Here is a 16,759-nt window from a genome sequence, read left to right as displayed (position 1 = left end):
GGCTTTGAATTCCTGGCACTACCTGTAGCATCAGCATAATTATATTCAGAACACCATGCCTTTGGAGAAAGATAGTGTAAAGTATGGCCCCATGTAAGATCCACTGATGTCCTGAATCTGCAGGCTCTAGAGCACTCAGCAATAATCTTAGCTCCCTAAGGTTCAGATTTCTGAATCTTAACTGCTTTCTTTAATCAAGGAATTAATCTCTACAGCTAAAAAACATAAAGCCTATTGATGCTCTCATCCTTATCTCTATTAGCCCTAGAGTCTCTTCATTCCCTTTAGATAGCTGTAAGGATAACAATGTAATACTGCTTTGAAGATCCAGTTAGATGGCATTCTTCTTGCCTAAGTGTTTGTGAACTACCTCCCTACTCAAAGAGTTTTTGTGCTTTCAGTCCCTGGTTATGAGTAGGGGGTTTATTGGCACTGAAATATTTTTCTCTCTTTTCTGCAGAACTTCTCTCTGTACTTGTCAATAAAAAAAATAAGAAGATGGCCAGACAGGCTCCTGCAGGGAGGTTGCAGAGGAGTTGGACTAGATACCTTTAAAGGTCCCTTCCAACCCAAACTATTCTGTGATTCTGTGATTCTGTGATTCTGTGATTCTGTGATTCTGTGATTCAGTCCAGCTATTTCTTACTCCAGGTATTTTCAGCACCTCTCCAAGGTCTCACTAAGCCCAGAGTTTAACCACACCTGCAATCCCTTCTACCTTCCGTGTGCTGTGTTTCCCAGTAGTACACAGCCCAGGTCTGTCCAAAACCTTGTTTCAGAAGAGACCCCAAACCTGATACATTCCTTCCCAGAGTCTTAGGCTAAGTGCCCCTGCAGCACTGTCTCTGTCAATACGACTCAAGTGTTGTGTGAGCTTTGAGAACGAGAATGTTATGTGGGGGAAAGTGTAATCTTACCTCTTCTTTAGAAATAAAATGAATGTGGTTCCAATTCACCCAGGTTTGTGCTGTGTTAGACCTGTTTTGTAGCTTAAACTGACCTCAGCTTGCAAAGCAGAGAGTTGAGAACAAAGCTCTGTCTTCTTTGTACTTTGTAACTTCATGTTAAAAAAAATTTTCCTTTCTATGTACTTTGTTTCTCTTTCTTCCCCCTCCCCCCCCACAAACTCTTCTCCTTCCTCAGTAACTTCTACATCCTTTGTCCAATTCCAATAGTATTTGACATCAGGAGAGAGATAATTAAATTTCTCAGCTACTAGTGTCTGGGTGGAGGAGACCCAAATTGGTGTCTCATTTGAGGAAACCCTTTGGCACTTCCCTGTCCGGTGCCCTCTCAGGATGTGTGTGCTTTGGAGTCAGACACAGAGCATGCTGCCTTGTCTCCAGCATGGTGGTGTCAGAGAAAATTCCTTTGCTCACTTCCCTGCTGGGTTCCAAATACTTAAACCTGACAGCAATGAGTCTCACAAAGATGAGTATAAAGAAGAGATTTCAGCTGTTCCACAGCACTCTGGAAAGCTACCACCTTACAAACCATTAACATAACTTTGATGCAATGTTTCACTGATCGTGGCTAAGACACTTCAGCTTTATGGAAGGCAAGTTGTCTCCCCTCAGCTGCTGTGAGGGTGTACAGAGAACAGGGCACCCAGAACATGGGGACAGCTGAATGGCAGGCAGGAATAGGGAGTGGGTGGCTGCAGGAGGGGACTTGCTGCTTCACCAAAGGCCTTCTCCAATAGCTGGAAGGGAACAAGGTTCCTGCTGAACACCTGGATGCAGGCAGGATCCCCTGCAGTCAGACACTGGTGTCTCACCTGCCCCCAGAGGTGCAGCTGTCTTCTACTTGAGATGAAGTGACCTAGCAGGGAAGTTACATGGGCTCACACACAGCCTCCTGGAGCATCTTTCAAAGGACTCTTACTACTTGCTGCTAGTGCCTCATGTGAGATATGTCATCATGCTCTTGCTGGATGCTTTGAAGCAAAGCATCAGCAAAGCATCCAAAGGGAAGGATTTGATTTAATCCAGTCAAACCCATTTTTTTCCCCCTGTGTACTGGATTATAGCTTTCCATTAAAGGTAAACATGACTTTTCTACTGTCTCAGCAGTGAGTTTTGTAAAGGGAAGTCTGCTGCCTTTTTACTTCCTCAAATGATGAATCTGAAATGGTCTGACCTCACTGTGCTGCTCAACCCCAAGTGCAGCAGTGATGGGCACAGCAAGTCTGACACGAGATGAAGCAGGCACAGCACAAGGTGGCACTAATGAGGTGTGGAGGGGACAGGGGCCTTTTACCTCCGTGCTCAGCATGCCCCGAGGATGCTGGACATTGGCTGATCAGTTAGCCAAGTGAAATGTGAGCAATTTCGTAGATATTTGTGTTTTAAAATGCAGAATCATATTCATCCCTCTGTCCAACAGATTAGAAACTGCTCTCCAGACACTAAGCATGGGTCCTTCTAGGCACACTGCCTTGTACTGTCATCAAATCCTTAAGATGGGACATGTTTGGAGATTCCAGGCAGTGAGACAAGCTAAAGATGCCTGTGTTCTACCTTAAAAAAAACCAGCTTATAATGCAACTGACCAGAAAAAAATAAAGAAAACCATTGTTAGTCAAATGTCTGTGTTCAAGAGTGTGGAAAAATACTCTGATGGCATTGATTCTCAGATATTGATTAAATTGATGTTGAGATTCATTGCTTGTTTGAAGTTTTGCATAGAGGTGGTTCAGGGTGGTCTCTGAAAATAAATGTGTGCACGTGCTTGGCTGTGGTAGTATGGGCAACCTGGTTTCAATCTGAAACTGCGACCTGCAGTAAAACTGTTCAAATTTTTGAGCAGGAAAGTTCCCAGCAATGTCAGAATGGTAATTAGCGATTGATTTTTGTTTGGCAGCTTGCTGTGTAGTCAGTGACAGACACCAAAACTCTTTTAACACATTTAATGGGATTTTTCCTTCCATTTACACTATCATAAATTACAAAGCATATTTCACTTCACAAAATAAAACCATTTCCAGATCATTTTTCTGACAGTATTAAGTAGTACATAACCTACAACAAATAGTCCTGTACAAGGCAGGAGGATCTATGGAAGTATTGGGAACTCAGACTATTTAGCACCTGCTCTGCAATCTGGGTTAATCTATCTAGCCCTTAGTTATTTCTCTAGAAGACAACAAATTTACAGTCATACCCTCTACCTCTCTTCATTATCATAGTTACACATATTTTTCAATTTGAATAGAAACATGTGCTCCCTGAAATAATTCAGGAAACTGCATCACTGATTTACCAAGCATATGATACAAATGATCAAGATGAGGGAGTATTAGAATTTTTTTTGTACTGAAAATTGAGTTTGGTAGTAAAGTATGTTGATTTTCTATGCTTGCAGAAACATTTCATGCTGAGAAACAGTTTTAACATTAGGAATAAGTTGAAGTTAGACTACGAACTCTGTAGGTCAATGTTTGTGAAGGGAGAAAAATATTAAAATTTGGTAATAATTAAATTTACCAGCTCCCACATGTCCTACGTATTCTGTCTTTCTTTCTTTCTTTTTTTTTTTTTCTAACAAACCATCAGGAAACACATTCAAGATAAATACCTACAATTTTAGCAGATTTACTGTACATTTATAAATAGAGAAACATGACAAAACATAAGTCAGTTTTTACAGAAAAACCAAATCCTTCATCATTCACCCAAAAAAGTGCTGACTTTCAACAAGGCCAGAAAATATCCAGTGTCCCAGCATCACATAACTTATATATTACCGTAATCCAAAAAAAATCTGGCATGTGAAACTGATACTACCACCAGGACTTTGAAAACAATTCTCAAGACCTTATTTCACATGGGAGAAAAAAAAACAAAAAAAAAGAGAATATACTATATGTTTTGCGAAATAGCAAATGGCTGAAAGTGTACAATTCTTTGCTAGTGCCTAAATGCAAAGAAATCTAAGGAAAGCTGAAATATGCACAAGAAATGTATTCTCCTTTAAAACACTTGCAATGGAAGAGGTATGTCAGGATAATACTGCATTAGTGGCAATTGTTTTCAATATATCATAGCAAAAATGCAGGAAATTATTACGTGAAAATAATCAATGCACCGCATTGATGTATAGTTTGCTAAAATAAAATGCCATTCTTTCAGCTAGGTAAAGTAAAAATATCTTTATAATATAGGTTCTGTTTCACAATTGACATATATAATTACGTCTCATGAAGAAGGAAAGGTATAGGCATATACAAGTAACACTGATTAAGTACCTTTTTGCTTCTCTAGCCATATTAAAATACGTTTTGTGTTTCTTAATAAGTTAACAATAAAATTGTTTGAAACTTTTCAAAACAAATATACATCTGAGGCAAGGCAAAAGATACAAGGTAAGAGGATTTTTTCTGACCTTCTTTTTCCCTTCTACAAAGAGGCATATGTCTATGAGACATAGGCTTTCCCTAAACATTTTGGCATCCATCTGCAACTTTGCAGAAATTGAAGTGCAGTCAAGGAACTCTTCCTTTCTGTTTAAAAAAATTTAAAGAAATGTTGTTTTTACTTCAGACTAATTATCTTAAAACAAATGGCTTTGAAGACATGCCTCTCTGACTAGAAGAGAACATCTTCATTTTCTATTAAAATCTGCACAATTAACTTCTGGTACCGCATGTCATTCAGTGTAGCAAGGGTACTGTCCTCTGGAGGTCTCATTAAAGTAGGTCCAAACACTATTCCCAGGTTTTCAGCATTCATAAAATTCTCCTTTTCATGCAAGGTAACCCTAAAATAGAAAAAAAGAAAAAAGAAAAAATAATTAGTTGCTCACTTCCCAGAAAAAAAGAATATCTGCATCTTTGTCTGTGGCCTTGCTTCACATCAAGCAGTGGTACATAGACATTTTTTATTTTTCTCGATATAATAACTATTTCACAGTTCTATATTATTACTTTTTCACAACAAATACAATGCAGCTACGGTGGGACTGAGATTTTTACTGCCTTTAAACACCTCTCATGGGCCTCTTCAGTGATTTTTCCACGTGACTGTCTGTTAGGGTTTAAGAATTAGTGGCAATTGCTTTTTTAAAAGCATAATCATGATTTAAATGATGATGTATGGAGCAGTCCTTTATGCTACAGGTATCTGCAGTTCTCTGGCAGGCTCTGCTTGCTGTATATCATCACACAGGGGGTGAGGGTGTGCTCCACAAATTCAGGCATGGATTTTCCTTGGACTACTGATGCTCCCAGACATGATTCCAGCCTGCAGGAACCTTCACATGGATATTCTGCCTTGCTGGCTGCCTCAGGCCAACCAGGAGCTGAGTGATTCCAACTCCTTGTTACACTTCAGGAGTAGGCTGAATCCTGCACCCACCTGAGAGGTGGCTTGCTTAAATCAGGCTGCTATAAATGCCACCTATCCTTGACAGAGAACAGAGGCACTTCAGGGAAGAGCCCAGGTTGTTTTGTTTGCTGACATAGGTCATATAATGTAAATACAAGAATAGATGGACTGCTTGTGGCTGAAGCAAAGAAAGCCCACCAAGGATTGGCCAAGCTGCAGAGAAGTCAGTCCTGTCTGGAAAATCAGTCAGGCCTGCTGGAAAATGCAAAGTGTTCTCAAGGTTTCCCTCCAGGTAGCAGTGCTGGATCACATCAGTGTTGTCCTATTTGAGTGGCATATTGAGTTCAGTCCTGAGAGTGCTCTTGCACTGTGGTGTAGGACAGCCACAGTCCCTTGATCCATCAGGGTCCTTAATCAGTCATGGACCAGACATTTCCTGTGAGAAGTACAGCCTGGATAAGGTTTCACATCTCCTTCATACAACTAACTGCTCTGCCAGGGTGAAGCACATCTGGTTTTGGAGACAGCTCTCCTGGCAACAGCTGAGGCCTTCCCTAGCCATGGCAATTCCCAGCCGGATTCACTCGTGCCATCACAGGAGCACAAAGTGGCTGAAACCAGAAGTACTCTGGTCTTCCCGTGTTTGCAATGACTCGTATGACTTGGTTGTGCTTCTGCTGTCATCTCTCTGCAAAGAATGGCTCTGTCACAGGAAATGCTGTTCCTCTTTGCTTTCAGGACAGCAATCCAGTAGTGCCCCTACTCACAGATACATCCTCATCTTCTAGCACATATATTAGCTGTGCTTTGCAAGGAGCAAAGACAAACCAAGCTTGGGAAGCTGAAGCCACCTCATCCCCTTGAAGCTGAAGCAAGTGTTTGTCTGACACTCTGCTTTCCCTCTGTGCGTGTATGCAGCACAGATGTTCAACAGCTGTGCAAAGCTACACAGATCTTACTAGCACTTCTGTTCAGGAGTGTGGGGCTTGCTGCACAGCTGGGTGAACACAGAGAAGATTCAGAGCTTGACTGCAATGTCAGCGTGGATGGAGTTGTATGTATTTCACCACAGGGGGGACTGCTCATGCTATTGCATTTCCTTCAATTTTGAGCAAAAAATTATCAGAAAGGTAATTAATTGACCTACAAACTCTTTTTTTGTTGTTGTTGCTGATGTTGTCCTCTGCTGAATTTTCCTGTCGTTTTAACAACAACTGGAGTTTCTTTTCAACTGAGAAAGAGCAGTGGTGTAGATGCTGTAACCCAGCAGTCCTTACATAGACTCCCTTATACTGGTGTATGTTTTATCCATGCAGGAAGAATCCTAGGGGGTTGAAATTGGAACTCTGTGTTTAATCTACAGAACAGGATAGTCTGAACCTTAATGATTCTTTCCTTTCACATTCAAATCCCTCCAACAGAGTCTCCATAGGAACTGACATGCACTTGATTTCCATGCAGACACCAAAAGCTACAATTTGGGAATGGAGAGGAAACTCATTGCATGACTTGCAGATATTTGAGAGAGGAAGCCTAATCAGCACTTCAGACTCTTCCTGCCTCATCAGTAGTTCAGCTCAACAGCTGAACCAAAGCCTGGACTGCAGTTCATGAGAAGCAGGAAGGTAAAAATTTGCTGCCAGAATATGAAAGTACTGATTCTGTGTGCAGGTCACTTTTCTACAGCCTCCACAGGCCTTCTTAAAAGCTAATGTGAGTCATTATCAGTTGTCCATGCATATGTACTGACAAGAGTGGGTATTTGCACATCTCATTTCTGCAGAGTCCAAAGAAGCTCCTGCATGCCCAGGTAATGTCCCATCAAGGGGAAAAATTACTCAATTGTAATGACCTGAGCTGATTCAAAATGAGGAAAAGTCTCTGCATAATGAGAACCTGATAGAGCATGAAATTCACTTCACAAAACTTCTCTGATGCAGCTTTATATGAATTTAGGTCTTTTTAGGTTGGCATTAATAGTGCAGAATAGTGCAGATGAAGCCCAGGGAGTACTCCACATTTACAGCTGTGTTGCAAGTAGTGGGACAACTAAGAAGTGATTTTCTGAATAAAAGGTCAGTAGCTTTATTCCTCCCTTATCCCTTCTTCTGTTGTTTCCAAGTAGCAAAGTTTAACCAGAGACAAGAAATAACTTGGGCAATATAGCCATAAATGAAGGTCTGCTTTGAGATGACAGCACCAGTCTGTACTCAGCATCAGTTTTTAAAAACTTACAAAGAAGACCTCTTGAGGCATGTAAATACCCAAAGCAGCACAGTAGAGTTAGCATGGTTTTGAAAAACAGTTTTGCTTGAAATGAGTGGAAGTGATGGACCCTCTGTGGAGCAGTCCTTAATTTTTCTATGTACCTAGCTGAAAACTTGCTAAACTTGGAGGTACACTCCTAAGTACCTTAAAAATTAAATTTAGGCACTTTTGAAAATTCTGTATGCCTTATGAAGCTTTATGAAACCCCTCATGGATGTCTTATGTATGCCTAAAGAAGCTTTGGAAAGCAAATGAGGCAGAACAGGTTTAAAACCAATAGAGATATAACTGGGACCTGTATTACTTTTATTAGTCATATAAAAATGGGCCCTGCTTGGTTCTTGGCTTCCTGTGATGTGAGGAAACAACTCATAGGAGAAAGCTCTTTCCTTTTAGGGTTATTGTTCAGGAAGACAAAATAGGAGGTAAGGGGAGGCAGAAGCAAAGCATGGTCAAGTGCTGCCTCACAGTAGCACATCTCTGGAGTACCCACCACTGGGTATTTTTCAGATATTATCTGCCTTAGAGAAGCGTGACAAATGTCCATAACTTTTGAAAGGTTTGAAATAATATGCCAGCAAAAAGATCTATGCTACATAAGTGCACAGCTTATATGCACTTATACAAACAGCTTGTCTGCTTATCTGTAACATTATTGGTTTAAAGGCAGTGCCCTAATGGAAGCTTTATTAGGACTTTCTGTAATATTTCTTTTTCAAAGCAGAAAACTGTTAAGCTCTTCAAGAATTACCCTGCATGTCAATTAACTCACTTTTTGAGATGAATCATTAGGTATCTAAGTGTCTCGTAGTGAGCAGCAGGGAGTAACATCAACACTTCATGTATTGCTTCTAGTCGTTCATCAGGATTGCAGATTTCTGTAAAAACACCAAACAGGATTAATGTTAATAGGTCTTTCCATGTGTACCCAGCAATAAATCAGGAAGATAACTTATTATTATGGAATCATTTACAAGCCATTGACTGTGCTTGCAGGGATAAATATTGCACTCATAAATGTGATGCTTATCAGCAATTTCTGCATCCTCAAAAAAAAAAAAGGTTTTAAAAAGAAATCAGCAACAAAGACCTCGCAGGAGTTATCTCCATGGTCTGTAGCTCTATCTACAGGTCTGTGTAGATACAGTACCCGAGCTTTGTTAAGTGCTTCATAATACTATTCTGCCCAGAACTGCCTATTTAAAATATTACAAGAGATTATTTCATTAGCCTTCAAAACTAGATCGAGTGTAGATATATGACTTTAGGAGACTATGCTTGAATATGTAGGTTTAGCTAGAGATTGAAATGGCATGGAATTACTTCAAGATTTTTCAATGTATTTAAATATGTAGGTATCAATGATACCTACATATACTGAGCATCAGTGCTCATTTAGAACTGTCTGGCAATCTTTCTAAAAATTTGAGCAGGATTTACACTATTCTTTTATGTTGACATACAAAAAGACATTGAAAAAACCACACTTTCTGGTACTAGTCAGTTATTTTGACACCATACATTTGCTTTTATTTTTTTAACCTGCATGACATCCCATCTGATGAACAATCAGGCAAAAGCTTCATGTGAATAAAGGACATGGCAGAGAAGGAATGAAGACAGCGCCCATTTTCCCAGGTTTTTTCTGTCCTTTCCTTTAGCGTGGACAGCTTTACAGATGGGAAATGTGAATAAACGTTGCTACAAATGCTAAGCAATACTTACTTGCTGCCTCTATGAACTTGGAGTAGGTGTCATAGGTGATCACAGGAATTGGTAAGTCTCTGAAATATAGCTTCAGTGCTCCAGCAATGATGTTTATGTCTGGATAAATACTGGCAGAAATATCAGCCTTGTCACCATCTAGAAAAGGAGGAAGAAATCTGTTTAAAACCACCCTAATTTTGAGGGAAGCAAGGCTAGTCTTCTAAGTCAGATTTATTGTGTGCAGCCTGACAAGAGAATCAACTTGAAAGTGCTTGAAAGGCTTAAATGAGAATATATTGCTACCAAGTTTACAGTATATCAATGAGGAATGGTAGTTTCTTTATGTTTTAGTAAACAATTTATTTGCTCACATCTTTAGGAGGGGCTGGTGATTACAGCATCCATATCTGCAGTGTACCACCTCAAACATACTGTTTTAATGTTGGATGAAAAACCATGCTAATAACATATTTCTTGCATTTAGCCCATTTATCCACTGAAACTAAGCTATTAATAATTTGTTCTGACATAATATTTTCCATCTGCATAGGAATATACACCATATTTTCATCCCTATTTGGAGAAAGAGAGGCATAGAGAAATAACATAAATTTCCAATGACCCTCAGGAGACCAGTAGGAAAAATCAAGAAACATCCAAATCTTGCATGTCTTGTACCAACATTTCCATAGTGATTAGCTGAAAAGAAAGCTGCCTTATTTTCTGCTATCTTCTAATGTCTTAATACATGACTTATTTATTTATAGCAAAGATCTGAATTCAAATAGGCATGCTAAGGAATTTAGCTACACAATTACTCTGAAGTGTGCATCACAGGTTTTTAATTAATATGGATACTTGTAATGGATGAAATACTAAACAGATGCATCTAAAAAGGCATACAGTTTGTTTGCCACAATATAACAGTTAGTCAGAACTCTGTGAAAGAGCACTTTCAAACACATGAGCTTAAAGTTTACCAGTGTTGCTGGGAAGTCCTGGCTTGCAATGAGTGAAGTTACAAAAAGTAGCAGCAATGGAGGAGCACTATAATTTTTCAAGTTCAAATGACTACCTCTGTTCTGTACTACCTAGTGCCCTCATAACGCACATTTTTTCTCCATATCAAGAAATTCTGCCATCGTCCCTTCCTGGGACCTCATTATCTTGGTGGTCTTCCAGTAGAAATATGGTTAAGTACAGGGTGTGGCTGTCTGGATTTAACCCCCAGCTTCACCTCAGGCTTCTTGGAGATCAGTTATAACCTGTAGTCCCCGTTTCCCACCCTTTAGCTAAGGACACTACGCTTCGCTCAGGGCAGGTGGTGCAGGTGAGGATCACATGGTGAGTGTGGTGATGCAGTCTGCCTGCTTGTGCAGCAGAGAGGGGTTTGCTGTGTCTGCCAGGAGGTGCAGGCACAAGCTTGGGCTGCTACCACCGAGGTGCTGACATGTTGTAAAGCCATTGCCTTGCTTGTCTCACAGTAACAGGGCTTGTGGACATGCCCTGATACAGACAGCTGAGTGGGGCTGCTTGATACCAAGATGGAGATAAAGGCTTTCACAGCACAGTAAAAGAGTTTATATTGATTGCAGACATTTTATACAAACCTATGGCATCAATCTTGCTGGGATACGTCCTGTCCAATGTATGCATATAATTCTCATTAAGACTAATAGCACTACATGTTCTCATCAAGAGGAGATTATATGCTTAAGTGTTTAAAACAAACAGCCTTTCTTGATGCAGCTGAGCAGTCTGAATACATCCATCAGCATTTAATTTAATACAGCATCAATAAGCCCTAGGAGGATGTTTGCACTGCCCCAATCTTTTGTTTAATCCACACATTCCAGGCACGGTAGCATTAGTCTTGTAAAGCTTTGTGTGGAGAGCTCTATTTAATTGATGGACACTGAACACTCAAAATGCTCCACTGAAAACAGATACCTCCAAGGAGCCAGCAGCTGCATCAGAACAGATATAGCAAAGCACAAGCTCACATCTATTATCCAGGTCACCAGTAAACTAAATGGAAGCGTTATTTATTTAGTACTTTTACAAAGCAGCCCAGCAAGCTTCCTTAGAGGGGCACTTCAGCTCGAGGTACTTCAAAGTACAATGTATTTCAAACATACCTCTTATTTACATATGTGCTTACTGTAGGAAAAATTATGAATTCCTGAGTCAAAGCTTTTACTCTTCTCTTCAGAGACAAATACACATCCATTTGAAATGCACTGAACTTTATTTTAAAGTGAGCCCAGCAATACATCTGTTATGATATACCCTGCACATTTTTGCAGCAGATATGTAGGGATTGTTGTGTGTATGCATATATGAATTACATGTGGTTTACATGGTACCTTCTGCATTACCACAATAATTTTTTCACTCTTCAATGTAGGAACTCTTTTGGATTGTAGCTGATATTTTCAGTAAAATTGCAGCATCCATATGTTAATGTAGTTTTGTTTTTTATATTTTGGATTACAAACACGTAGTCGATTTCAGCTTTACAAACCTAATTCTACCCAAACCCCATAATTTCTCTTTGTTAGTTTGACTCTCAATGTATCTTGTTGTATTATGTTAAAATTTGAATAACTCAAAAAAAGAAAGTTTTTATTCTTTTCCTTAAAGGTTTCAGCTGATTTCGGATGCCATAGAAATTATCAATAGTTCATTACAAAATGAAATAGAATAAGTATTACATTCTTAAAGGCTCATCCATGCCCTCTGAATACTGAATTAGGTTTTATTTAAGTTGCTTTCTCCTAAGTGTTTTTTTTTTTATTGCACAGCCTTTACCGTGCTAGCATGTTTCTTTTAGTTTTTTCTTGTCATTTGACAGGTTTTCAGCTACACTGGCAAAAGAGTATGATTTAGGATGCCTCTAAGTGCTCATGTAATATTTAACAGCATAATATTTTTAGCCAGTGTATTGTACCAGCCAGTTGTACAAACAAGTGGGGGGACAGAATGTGGTGGTGACAATGGCAGCTCTGTGGACAAAACGCACAATGGGTGTTCTCTGGATGCCACAATGCCACAATGCTGACAGAGAGCAACTGTCATTCTACAGCACCAACATTCACCAGATTAAATAAATCCACATTATTCCCCTCCTTCTCATTACAAAAATCACTAAAATGGAACATTGTCAATGCCTCAGAGAGCCTAATGCTAATTTACAGTAGGGGTATTTACACTGCTTGGGCTTTGGAAGGCAGTTTGAATCAGATGAGGACCAACTTCACCCCTTTTTAAAACCAACTGTCACAGCTACATTTGGCCCAAGTAGTATGATGTGGGATGCTATTCTCTTCTGGAGATGGGAACTTTTTTTTCTGTTCTTGCTGTAATTCTTTGGAAGCACCAAGTGAGTGCCTCTTTGTCAAGGCAGAATTAGTCAGAGGGAGAGCTGGCTGCTCTTCACTGCACCCCTTCAGCTGCACATGAGATCAGCAGGAGAGGTCCCCGACGGCCAAGTCAGCTCCCATGCCTCATCCTACTGTATCCTGCTGTCTTCTGGCCCCTGTGGCTTGATGAGGAGCTTGGAACCAGAACACTTGATGGCATTATTTGAAGGATGCATCCTGTGCACTAATATGGGAGGACTCCTTGCCTGTCGGTTTTCAAACCCTTTTACTCAACACTGTATTTCTGGAGATGTGAAAGTGTCCTGGAATTTTATCCAGGTGCCTGGGGACTGAGTCAGAAACGATGGGCAGGGAGGGGCCTCTGGAATGCTGAAGTGCAGCGTTCTGCCACGAGAGACACCTTCTCATAAACCCTACAACTTCCATTTACAAAACTAGCTAATGTTTTTTTATCCCTGCTCTTATTAGAAGGTTGTTTGAAAGCCTTGCTTTCAGATGGTTAAAAAATGGTCCTTAAATTGTTAAATGAAATTTATTCCTGGACAGTGTACATCCTCCAGTAGTGTGCCAAGAATTACAATTGAAGAGTTCTCTTTTCTGGTTCATATCCCAACTCTTAGCATCTCCTTTGACTGTGTCCCCCCCCCCCCAAAAAAGATAATTTCCTGTAATTTTAATTTTCCTGTAATTTACTTTTTTTTTTTTTCCCAAGTTTCTTTTCTGCAGTGAATGTGGAAATACGAATTCTGTAAAACCCTCACAGACAGGTGGCATCCCTGTCTCTTAAGGATCTGACAGGGAAACAAGCCCTGAGGTCTCAGGTTGGAAGTGTCTTGCCAATTGAAACTTCTGCCAGGTGACAACCATCTTCAAGCTGCACAGCCCATAAATCAGAACATAAAAACCCCTATTTTGTTTTTCCTTAAATCCTTTCCTGTAAAAACTCTCAACTCTTCCTGATTTTCCACCCCAGTTCAGGGAGAAAACATTTTCAAAACAGGAATGTGTTGAAAGTTGTCAGCTTCTGGTCCCTCAATACTCTAGTTGTCTAGGTCATAACAGGATTATGTTCTTTATTCTCCTGCTTTTATTCATGCTTTTTTATTAATAGCAACACTCTTTCCTTTCTTAGCCCTTTCCCCTGTCATGAAACTGTTAAAAAAAAATGAAGACACAGATTTTGGTCTATTTCTGCCCAATGGCCTTCCCCACAGCCTTTGTATACAAACTCTGTTCTTGCTTTCTCTGCTTTCCTGTTTATCCATGCTTTTTTTTACCTTTGGAAATCCAATACTGCTAGTCACCTTCCTGTTTCTAGGTGCTGCTGCCTTTTTAAATCACACTGTCTCCCTTGCTGTGGGTCTAATCCAAGTGTGTATTGCCATCAAATATGCTAGGAGTATACTTAATAAATAGGCAATAAACTCAAGTGGCTCCAGTGGTTCAAAGCATTTGCAAAGGAACTACAGCTGCAGCAGTATTGAAGTCAGGCTCAGACATAAATTTAAATCTGCTTGCTTCCAGCTTTTCCCTCTACAACCTGTGCCTCTCCTTCTGGGTTTCATCCAGGTTGTTACACTTAGGTGAGAATTAACACACAGAAAAAAAGAGTTTGCCAGGCCAGATCTAACTGCAGGGAGCAGAATGGAACCTGTGAGGACTGTGAGGCTCCCAGGATCATGGCTTCATGTGGCACATCTGGAACACTATCTGGCCATGACAGCAGTCATACCACTGTGCATTTCTCTCTGGCCCAAAGAATGGTGACCTATGTGTGCGTATGCATATGTTCACAGCATCCAACATATTTTAAAATATGTATTATTTTTTAAAGGATAGTTCAGGATGAAAACAGCCAGTTTAGAAATTCCTAGCTGGACTTTCTTTATGGAGATGTTTGCATAACAAACTGCGCCAAACAAGAAATGTTGAGGCACAGCAAGTGTAAGATGTGCCTCCTACAGACCTTGTTGAACTGTAGCCTCCCCTGGAGCCCCCATCTCCTGCCCATGGGCTCCCAGGGTCCTCAATTCCTGCCTGAGTGACATCACAGCTGTCTCCAGCTGCACCATGCTGGGGTGGGGCCATCCACCCTTCCTGGTCACTACCCTGACCCACAGGCTGACTCTCTGGCTTGACCTGGACCTGCCTCGTACCCATGGACTTGTGATCACAGGGCTGTGTCTGACCCTATTCCCTACCATGGCAGAGGCAATATCTGAAAAAATTAAATAGGAAGGAAACCACTATTTATGGGGAATGAGAAGAATATTCATGTAGCTTTTCAAATGTACTTGCAAAGGTATTTTCTATTAATGGAGGACCTACCCTGTTGCTCACTTACATACACTCTTAAAGTTAGTCCTGTGTGCAAAGACTGTGTGCACAACCAGAACCAACATAATCAGCTCAATCAATTAGAAGGGCAATGAGGATGGTAATCAGGCAGAGTTTTAATTGTTAGTTTTTCAATAGGCTGTACAACTGATCTCCTCAATGCCCCTCTCATCTATTGTTCAGATGCAATCACGTGCACTGTGGTGCAGTGCTTTCTTCAAGGCTACATGCAGAAGGACTTCCCAATTGGAGTTCCTGATCCTTCAACTCATAAACAGATTATTGTATTGTAAAGTGCTGAGTCTATTAAAGACAGGACTAACAACTTTTCCCTGGTACCACCTATGCTCACACTTAAATTAGGTCCCTAGTCTGTGCTGCTGGGTTGAGCAATTAGCCAGTCCCCCACTTAAGCTTCTACACACCAATAGTCACATTTAATTATTCCTTCCAACTAGCAAACATAATTTCTTCTTATGAAAAAGACTACAGATCACTTTAAACTCAGAAAAGATTGGCTACTTTCTGTACTTCTGCTTATATGTCAGTTTCATTCTCATGGTACATATATAAACCCCGTAAGATCTGAAACGTCCTAGAACTGAAAGCTTAGATTAAAACTGTACAAGATTAAGAAATGGTGTACCTCGGTCAAAGGCCATTTTCACGTCTTCAATGTGCTCAGTGAAGCCTGAAACTCTATAGAGGCCCTCGGACTTTAAACCTGAAACAAAAAGTTCTTGTTAACTTAGCTTCAGTAACCAACAGGTATTTAGGCCTAAGAACAATAAAGCAAGAACAGCAAACCTACTAAGCACAGCAAACTGTTATTTGTAATGTGAAACTCTGGAGCAATTAAGGAAAGATCAAGATGATGTAAAAATTTTTTTTAAAGGATTAAAGTATTTTAGAATTTATACTTTCTGATTTTGTTAGGTACATGGTTGATTTGATTGTGTTAGAGAAAAATACTGCAATTTGCTAATGGTGAGGCATGTGATGTTATTACGATTTATTCATTTTATGTAGGAGATTTTCCTGGATTTGGCTATAATTAATTAAGCTTTAGAGGTCTCCCTTCCTTTTACCAGTTACTTAATGACAAATAGCAACACAAGTAAAAGACTGCCTTTCTCTATGAGCATAATTTGTTCATGTTTTGCTGTCAGCTTTTACTTATTCACAGCTGATAGATGCGATGGATACAGCTCTTTCCCACATCAGTACATCCCTTCTACAGTTCTTTCACCACAAGAGATCTGCTCACTTGCACAACTGCTCCACACCAACATGAAATGCAGGGCAGCTCAGCAGAGCAAGCCAAGTTACACACCCATTATTAATTTCAATCCCCAAATCCCTAATTGTAACTATGCATTGTGCTAACCTACTTATAAGTTCCAATATTCTTTGTCTTCTTAAGAACAAAATCAGAATCTTTCATAGTTCTATGGCAATTAAGGAAAGAAATATAAAGATGTTGAAAAAAAGGAGAGCAGGCAGCAGATTTTATCTCAATCAATAAATGTACAAGTAAGTGATTAGATCTCAAATGCAATGTAGCTTCCTGCTATATCATCAGAGTAAAGCTCTTCTGTCTTAGTCCATACTATTCTTTCCATTTGTCCCTGTGATGATGATATAATCCTACTAGAGCTTTACAGAGCAGTGCAGGGGATTTACTAGTAAGTCTTTGAGTCAATTCAGTAGATGATGCGTGGGTTTGAAATCCCTATGGCT

The 16,759-nt window shown here is 40.0% G+C and overlaps 1 protein-coding gene across 1 annotated transcript in view; it reads right to left on the bottom strand.

Annotated features, from left to right (window-relative positions):
• Positions 1-2,893: 2,893 nt before the first annotated feature.
• Positions 2,894-16,759, bottom strand: part of CHN2 (chimerin 2) — a 158,655-nt gene continuing 144,789 nt past the window's right edge. Inside the window, exons 10-13 of the mRNA XM_036406589.1 lie at positions 15,666-15,743; positions 9,318-9,455; positions 8,365-8,470; positions 2,894-4,758 (exon numbers count right to left, since the gene is read on the bottom strand). Of these exons, the coding sequence (XP_036262482.1) occupies positions 4,587-4,758; positions 8,365-8,470; positions 9,318-9,455; positions 15,666-15,743 (494 nt within the window). The 3' untranslated portion in view covers positions 2,894-4,586. The remainder of the gene's footprint in view (positions 4,759-8,364; positions 8,471-9,317; positions 9,456-15,665; positions 15,744-16,759) is intronic.

The sequence above is a fragment of the Molothrus ater genome, chromosome 1, assembly GCF_012460135.2.
Source record: "Molothrus ater isolate BHLD 08-10-18 breed brown headed cowbird chromosome 1, BPBGC_Mater_1.1, whole genome shotgun sequence".
Lineage (NCBI taxonomy): Eukaryota > Metazoa > Chordata > Aves > Passeriformes > Icteridae > Molothrus > Molothrus ater.
The sequence above is the reverse complement of the archived record's forward strand: the minus strand, read 5'-3'. Positions and strand labels throughout refer to the sequence as shown.